The 7,815-nt window shown below is 37.2% G+C and overlaps 1 protein-coding gene across 1 annotated transcript; it reads left to right on the plus strand.

The window, feature by feature from the left end:
• The first annotated feature begins 5,657 nt into the window (after positions 1 to 5,657).
• On the plus strand, positions 5,658 to 7,424 carry LOC133712977 (UPF0481 protein At3g47200-like). The gene is made up of 2 exons (XM_062139089.1): positions 5,658 to 5,799; positions 5,905 to 7,424. The coding sequence occupies exon 2, from the start codon at positions 5,941 to 5,943 to the stop codon at positions 7,330 to 7,332; it is 1,392 nt and encodes a 463-aa protein (XP_061995073.1). The 5' UTR covers positions 5,658 to 5,799; positions 5,905 to 5,940; the 3' UTR covers positions 7,333 to 7,424.
• The last annotated feature ends 391 nt before the right edge of the window (positions 7,425 to 7,815 follow it).

Here is a 7,815-nt window from a genome sequence, read left to right on the forward strand (position 1 = left end):
TTGTACAACAGTTTTAAGGATTTGTTTGTTGTCTGAATGTAAAAAAAAATTCCCCCTCACCTTGCTCAAATTTTGGTCGAAATTTTGACTCACCTTGCACAACAGTATTGTTGTATATGTTGTATGAGAGTAAGTTGCAAAATAACATACAACGCATTTTTTTGTTTCCGTTGTGCAAGTTTGGAAGAAAATCAGATGTACTCCAAAATGAGAGTGATTAGCCCCAAAAAGACTAATTTTTGGGTGAAATGCTGGTACATGAATGTAAGCTCCTACAACAGAATGACCTATTTTTGTTGTGTGAATGCGAGATGGCAATCCTAGGCGGGAGAAGTGCGTTTGCATGTGATTCGCACTAGGCGGGAGATTTGCTTGTTAGGTCGTCCCTAAGTTTCACGTATAGACCATCAGACAACCAAAATTCATTTATGTGTTGTCTGACTTGATTATACAAACCAAAATTCATTTATGTCTCCCACACTGTCTCCCACTAAGCTAGTCTTTGCGAAAAGCCGTAAAACCCATGTTCTTCTAGCTTCTGAAAGCGGAACCCGTCTTCTTCTCATAAAAGAATCAAACCCATCTTCTTCTTGAAACCCATCTTCTTCTAGATACATATATTTCAGCAAAAGAAACTTCCACACTTCCTCTCTCTCTGATTTCACTCCCCTCTCTGCGGTTCTTTGAGTCACAAACCCTAACCCCTCTTTTCTTCGATTTCCGATTTTCGAATTTGAAGAGGCGTGTAATTCTCCTCTCTTTGCTATCTCGACTTGAGATTAGGGTTCTTCATACTGAAAAAATTAGGAGGTTATTCGATCTGCTGATTCTGCATACTGGGAAGAAGAAGCTCATCAAGGAATGTGAAGGCTGGGTCTTCGAAACCTCTAATAGATCTCACGAGTTAGTCGCTGGTGCATCCAAGACGGCGGCGCTCAAGCAAGAAGATTCGATAAGAGCGGGGAACGAAACTTTCACACTCCGAAAAACAATTAGACCCGATCCCGAGAGAAAGCGTGCTCAAACCCTAATTTTCATTCTTAACCCATCGACCTCCTCCTCCCCAAACTCACTCCTCCTCCTCTTCACCATCACAATCCTTCCTCCTCCATTCTCCGGCGGAATCTGAAGCTCCAAGAGAACATATGAAACCTAGACCCCAACAAAGTTGAAGAAATTGATGAAGCTCTGAATCCTTTCGACGACAAACTCGAGCTCCCTATCCACCTTTCGCCGCCTCCGACGGAGATCAACTAGCTTATGTTCGCTGCTTCCAGCTTTGTCGATTAACCTAACACAACCACGATGATGACGGCTCAGTTGCACCCTGAATCGACGTTACCGGCTCCGAAATTTCCGAACTTTCGATTCCGATTCACACTAGTCGAGACTAGGAAGAAGAAGCGGTAGTGATGAGTTCGGCGGTGCTGAAGGAGAGAAGAAGGCCAAATGCTCTGATTGTGTCCCTTAATTCGAAGATTTACAGAGTCAGCGATAGGCTCTTCCTCTGCCTCTCCGGCCTCACCACCGATGCTCAGACTCTGTAATTGTTGGAATTGCTTGTTCTTCACTTAGGGTTATGGTTTTTAAGCGTTGATTTCGATTGGTGTAATTTTGTTATGGTTTTTAAGCGTTGATTTCAATTGGTGTAATTTTTTGTTTGGGTAATTTTGGTGAAGGTTTCAGAGGCTTATGTATAAACACAAGCTTTACCAGCAGAGGGAAGAGAGGCATTTTTGATGGGTGTTCTGTATATGCTTGAGCAATGTGATTTAGGTTTGGTCCAGACTCGTACTTGATACATCTGTCATGATCTTTCTTAAATTTTACTGTTTTTTTTTTTTGTCAACTGCAGGTCACCTGATGGAAAAGATTGAATGCTGACCGAACTCGGAATCAAAGATGGGGCACAACTGAAGCGCCATTTGATCCCCAAATCTAGAGTGAAATCTAAGAGAAGCAAAACGAAAAGCGAAAGCAAAACCAGAGAGAGGTAAAGGTCTTTTGAGCTTCTTAGTTTAAGCAATTGAGAGTTATCTTTTTGCGTTTATAGTTCTCTGAAACCATTTGGCCTTAGTTCTGAATGTTCACATTTTATTTTCCTATATGTTCCCCGGAATGAATGTGGGGAGTTGGAACGTTTGGAGAAGCTAGTGAATAGTATGAGAGGGGAAGCTCGGTATATATTGGTGAAGAAAGAATTGAAATTGGCTGAATTGGTATATATTGGAGTTAAGCTTGCACCTTTCGTTAGTTTGATCCACCTATTTTTTCTTTTACTGCATTTTGGAATTTTTCTGGGAATCCAAACAGTGTTTTCTCTTCTAGCGTTCTGCATTATTATGGTATTTAATTTTTGGATGTGATTACGGATCTGGCGGTATGGTGTTAGCGTGAGAATCTTTATTGACGATGTATGTGAAATATGGTTATATTGTGGAATTATTTGTTTGTTTTTGTCAATTTTTTATGGAGGTCTTGACTTTTTGACCCTGTTTTGATTGGTTTGGTTTGCAACTGGGAATTGATAATAATGAAAGGAAGGAATAGGTTTGAGTATTTTGCTGGATAACGATTTTGACTTGGTCATATGCTTGATTATGAGGGATTTTTTGTAATGAAGACTAAATGAAATGAAATCGGGAATAATGATCATGTTTTAGTAGTCTCACTCAATGAAATTGAAAGCTCTGTGTGATCTAGTTAAATAATCTGCTTCCTGTTTTCTCCTTTTTGCTATTGGATTTGAAACTTGAAAGCCTAGATACAAGTTCTAATGCATTAGCTATTGAGACATGATGAGGGTATTAGTAATAATACTCTTTGCATTTAGTTGTATATATCTTTCATGGTCCTGATTATATTCTGTGTCCTTGTTCAATAGGAGAGAAAATACTTTGGGGAAATCTATTAGCATTGGAATCAAGTCTTCAGGGAGCCAGGATGGGCACTGATGGTGGATATTGGAAGGGTACCATTCTTATTCCTTTAATAATGTACTCTCTCTCATGTCTATTTATAGTTACAAATCCTAGTGATTCTCAATTATAAGCAATTAGCATTTCCTCCAGATTTTGGTTCTTCAATCTTCGATGGCAACAATGATAATTTTATTTAGATAAAGAAGAAGTTGGAATTTGGTTAAATCCCTTTATCTGTTATGTTTAATGTACGACTCAATATGGATGCTGATTCTAATAGAAACTTTGACTGTCATGATCCACAGCTCTTGATTAACCCATATTATGAATTTATAACTACAAATAATAGATTGGTTGGACACTTACTTACTTTTTAATTTTTAGCATTTGTGGAATGTTTATCAAGCTACCTGACTTTAGTCATAGAGATGAACAACCCATATCTATGAAAACAGGAAATTGTTAGGGTGTATGTTAGTTTTTGTCCAAACTTTTCCATAAACCTTTTGTCCTAGGACGTCACTGCTTACTTGCTCTCATCCTGTGATACATGTACCAAGCTTATATATCAAGGGGCATATTGCCGAAGAATAAATATGGCCATAGGTCTGTGGGGATCTCTTCTCCAGAAACCTCCCTCCATCTCCTCTGCAACCTTCCCCGCTTCTTCTTTCTTATGTCTTTTTTTAAAAGAGTTTTGTTATATGATATGCCAAACTCAGAGGCCAAACTCAGAGCTGCCAAATTTTTTTATTTTCTCTCTTCTTCTTCCACCTCTTCTTCTTCCAGCACCAGCAGTAACATTTACACCACAGGCTTCAAAATTGTTGACTGAGGACTGCATGGCATGTGTTGATCTTCTTGAAGTCATGCTGGTGGAACATTTGCAGAGGTTACTATTAATACACATAAAGTTATGTTTGAAATATAGATGTTTATCATCATGTGATGAGTAGTTTTTACCCAAACGAATTTAAGACTTTGCATTTCTGTCATTTCAGGTTAAGCCTGACGAACTTTTTACCCCTCTTTTTACTGACTTATTACTAGCATATGGGAAACTTTGGATGCTATATGTGTAACCCAGTTTACGTAACTTATTCTAGTAAACAAGTTTCTAACTGAATTTTACAGAAATTTTTATTCCTCTTCTAGTTCACGTGAGATTCACTTCTCTTTTTAAATTTCCTGAGTTTGGTTGCGTACTTGCGTCCTTCTTGATATGTCTGTTCAGAGTTTGAAGTCTAATATATTCTACATTGGTTATTAGCTTGTAATTTCTTTCATACTATTTTGCAAATATTGTAGTCATGTACTCTTAGCCTCTTTAAATTATTGTTTCAGGAATATTGTGCAGCAATGTGAATATTCAAATGTTAAAGCTACTGAACTGATTCTCCCACAGTTTGTGTTTTGAAAGATCACCTGCCTTCCAAAGTGGGGCTTGCATTAAGAGATGTAGATGCAAGTCTTTTTCTTTTTTCTTTTTCTGCAACTTCTTGCTTGTAGCAACTCATGTGTAGTATGGCTTTTGATGTGGCAGCGTTAGGCAAGCGAGAGGGGTTCTCGCTCATAGGGTTTTTGTGTGAGTCGAGAGGGAGGCTCTCTCTAGGGAGGCTCACGAGGGGTTATTTGATATGTATTTAATATATGATGATGGGGTTTAATTTAAGGAAGGAATAAAATATGTTACTTGTAAAACTTAAAAAAAAAATATATATATATATATATATATATATATATATATATATATATATATATTTAAAGCATTAGTAAACTTTTATTAAAAAAAAAAATGTTAGCCCACCCTATTTTAAAATCATAACTCCGCCATTGGTGGTTGTCCCTCAGATTGGATTCCTTTCACCAAGATCAGTGGAAGCACTTACACTTCCGCATTGCCTGAGATTTGCTTTGCATTATGTAGTAGTCTTCATGAACTTAGAGATTGAAGATTACGCATTAACTGTCCTGAATGCTTTGGATGCAAGTAGTGATGATTTGAGTTCCGAGGGCTATATCCTTGATGAAGTTAAGTTTTTTGTTAAGTCTTTTAATATTTGTAGTAGGCATTTTGTTAGTTAGGATATATGACAATAAAGTTGCACACCGTTTAATAAAAGAAGCCTTAAAACTTAGTCAACCTTTTCGTTATAATTTAGAGTTGGGGTCTTCTTAACTTCATAGTGTGGATTTTTAAGTTGAAGTCTAAGTGGGCAAGGTTCTTGTTGAACCTTTGCACCCTATCCCTATCTTATTGTAATCAATTTCATTATTAATGAAGTTCTCTTCTCATAAAAAAGAAAATAAATGAAAAAATAAAAAATAAAAAAAAGGTCTGCCGGCCATTACGTTTACTCTCAGTTGGTTGATACACATTTCGTAATATTATTTTAATCGTTTGACATAGTCCCAATGACCACGAAATTAAGTTGAGACTTGAGACAGAGTCCCAATGACCACGAAATTGAGTTGATTATATGCACAATAAGATATCAATACCCTTAGTAGACAATGTGATTAAACCTTCATTGTTAATACATGTTTGCAAAGGTTGCGTTTGCAGGTTATTTAAAATTAAAATACTACTTTTGGCTGTCCAGCAAAAGAGGAGTAATTTCCCAGTAACCGTTGATAGATAAACAGACAAGTATAAAGGAATTAGAAAAATATTAGCTATTCACACAACTTAATTTGCAAGCAACACAAGCACGAAAGAAGGTTGACTTTTGAATCTATTAAAGATGAAGATGAGCAGGATTCTGGTATCATTATCGCTCGAGCAGCTAGTTCCCTTAAATCAGTTTGGTTTGAAATAATTTCATTGCTCCAATTCCTAGCCGGATTCTATTTCTGTCATATTATATCTTGTAGTAAGGTAAGTTATACTTGTATTTCAAGCTTTTACTAGCTAAAAGGCCTTTCTTTTAGTTGTTTACATACGATATTAATTATTATTTTTTTTCATTCTAATTTTTTCCAGCCTCTCAAGATAGTTAATTAGATTCAAAGAACAGCCATGGCAATCAATGGTATAAGTAGTAGCTCAGGCCATATTTCAATTGTTATAGAAGATGACATAGATACAACAGATGTCGAAGCATTGCAAGACAGGATGATGAATAACCTTTGCGGCGATTTACCCTTCTCTAACATATGTTGCATCTTCAGAGTTCCCCAAGTTCTCCGGAGACATAACCCAAAGGCATATACACCTGATGTCGTCTCAATTGGACCCTTTCATCGTGGCCGTGAACAATTTCAACGCATGGAAATTGTGAAGCAATGGTATTTACATAACCTTCTCTCACGCATGAATATAAGTTTGAAACTCTTGATTGAAGGGATTGTTAGGGTTGAGAATCGCGCCCGTGAGTTTTATTCTGAACCACTTGATCATCTTAACCAGAACAGCTTCGTAGAAATGATGATACTAGATGGTTGCTTCCTGCTAGAACTATTTAGGAAGTTTAGGGACAAGAAGCATAGGCACATTAGTGACCCCATATTCAGCATGGATTGCATGTTTCAATATATATGTCATGACCTTTTGCTACTAGAAAATCAGATTCCTTGGTTTGTCCTAAACTGTTTATATACCCTTACCTTCGACCCCAAGGATGATCCCTCCCTCAGAAAACTATTGCTCACTGTCTTCAGCTCACATCACCAACTGGCACATAATTGTCGTTCATATCTGCGCCATCTAAATAATAATGTTCATGATGAAGATGACGATGATGATAAAATCTTGCACATACTTGATTTGATAAGAACTTCGATAGTCTTTCCATTTAAAGATCAGTTTGATCTATCATTCTATGACTCGGAGACAGAATTGATGCATCCTGCGCTTGCTCTGTCGGAGGCCGGAGTTAAATTCCGAAGGGCATCCTCCACTGATACTAAAAGCATAATGAACATTGAATTCAAGGATGGGACTTTGGCAATTCCACAACTAGCAATTGGAGAGTTGACGGATTCATTGTTCAGAAACCTCATTGCCTTTGAGCAATGCTATCCTGGTCATTCGCACAAGATAACATCTTATGCCGTTTTAATGGACAACCTCATCGGTTCTAGTAAGGACATGGAGTTTCTCTGTGAGAAAAAAATAATAGATAACTGGCTCAGCGCTGAGGATGCTTCAAAGTTCTTTGTCAAGCTTTACTATGACACTGTGCTCAATAAGTTCTACTATGGTGGACTCTGCTCTAAACTCAATAAACACTATGATCACAAATGGAAAACGTGGCAAGAAAAGTTCAAGCGCACCTACTGTTCTGATCCATGGAAATTTATATCTTTGACCGCAGCCTTTATCCTTCTGCTTCTCACTCTGTTGCAGACCATATATACTGTCGCGCAAACTTGCAATAGTGAAAATCATCATCATTATTTGTGTTTGTAAATTTTTTTTTTAATTTGTTGGATAAATGGATATATTACTCTATGTATCTGATTGTACGTGTAAGTTCATCTAGGAGGCCTTAAATGCTTAAACTTCACTGGAACCCTAATGAAAATTCCTCTGTATATTAGTGCATGAAGCTCTAGCTACTTAATTTTAATTGAAGTTCAATTGTTGACTTGTTGAGCATTTACCACAAGCCGAGAATGAATATGCATGGATGATGGATCCTCTCATCTCATATATGTAAGCTAGATTCAGCCACGTTATCATAATAAGGGTAAGATCCCCAGATTTTAAAGGAAAAATATGTCGGAAAGTATAAATTCTTTTTCTTTCCGATTTTTTTTACCAACATTTATTTTTGTCTACTCACACTAACATTTTTGTATGCTTTCCTCCTGGGTCTTTTGTTTTCAAATGTCCAGTTCGTAGAGTTGGTGTTCGGCTTTAGGTGTTGAGGTTTAGCACCACCGCTGCCAT

Source organism: Rosa rugosa, chromosome 5 (assembly GCF_958449725.1).
Source record: "Rosa rugosa chromosome 5, drRosRugo1.1, whole genome shotgun sequence".
Taxonomy (NCBI): Eukaryota; Viridiplantae; Streptophyta; class Magnoliopsida; order Rosales; family Rosaceae; genus Rosa; species Rosa rugosa.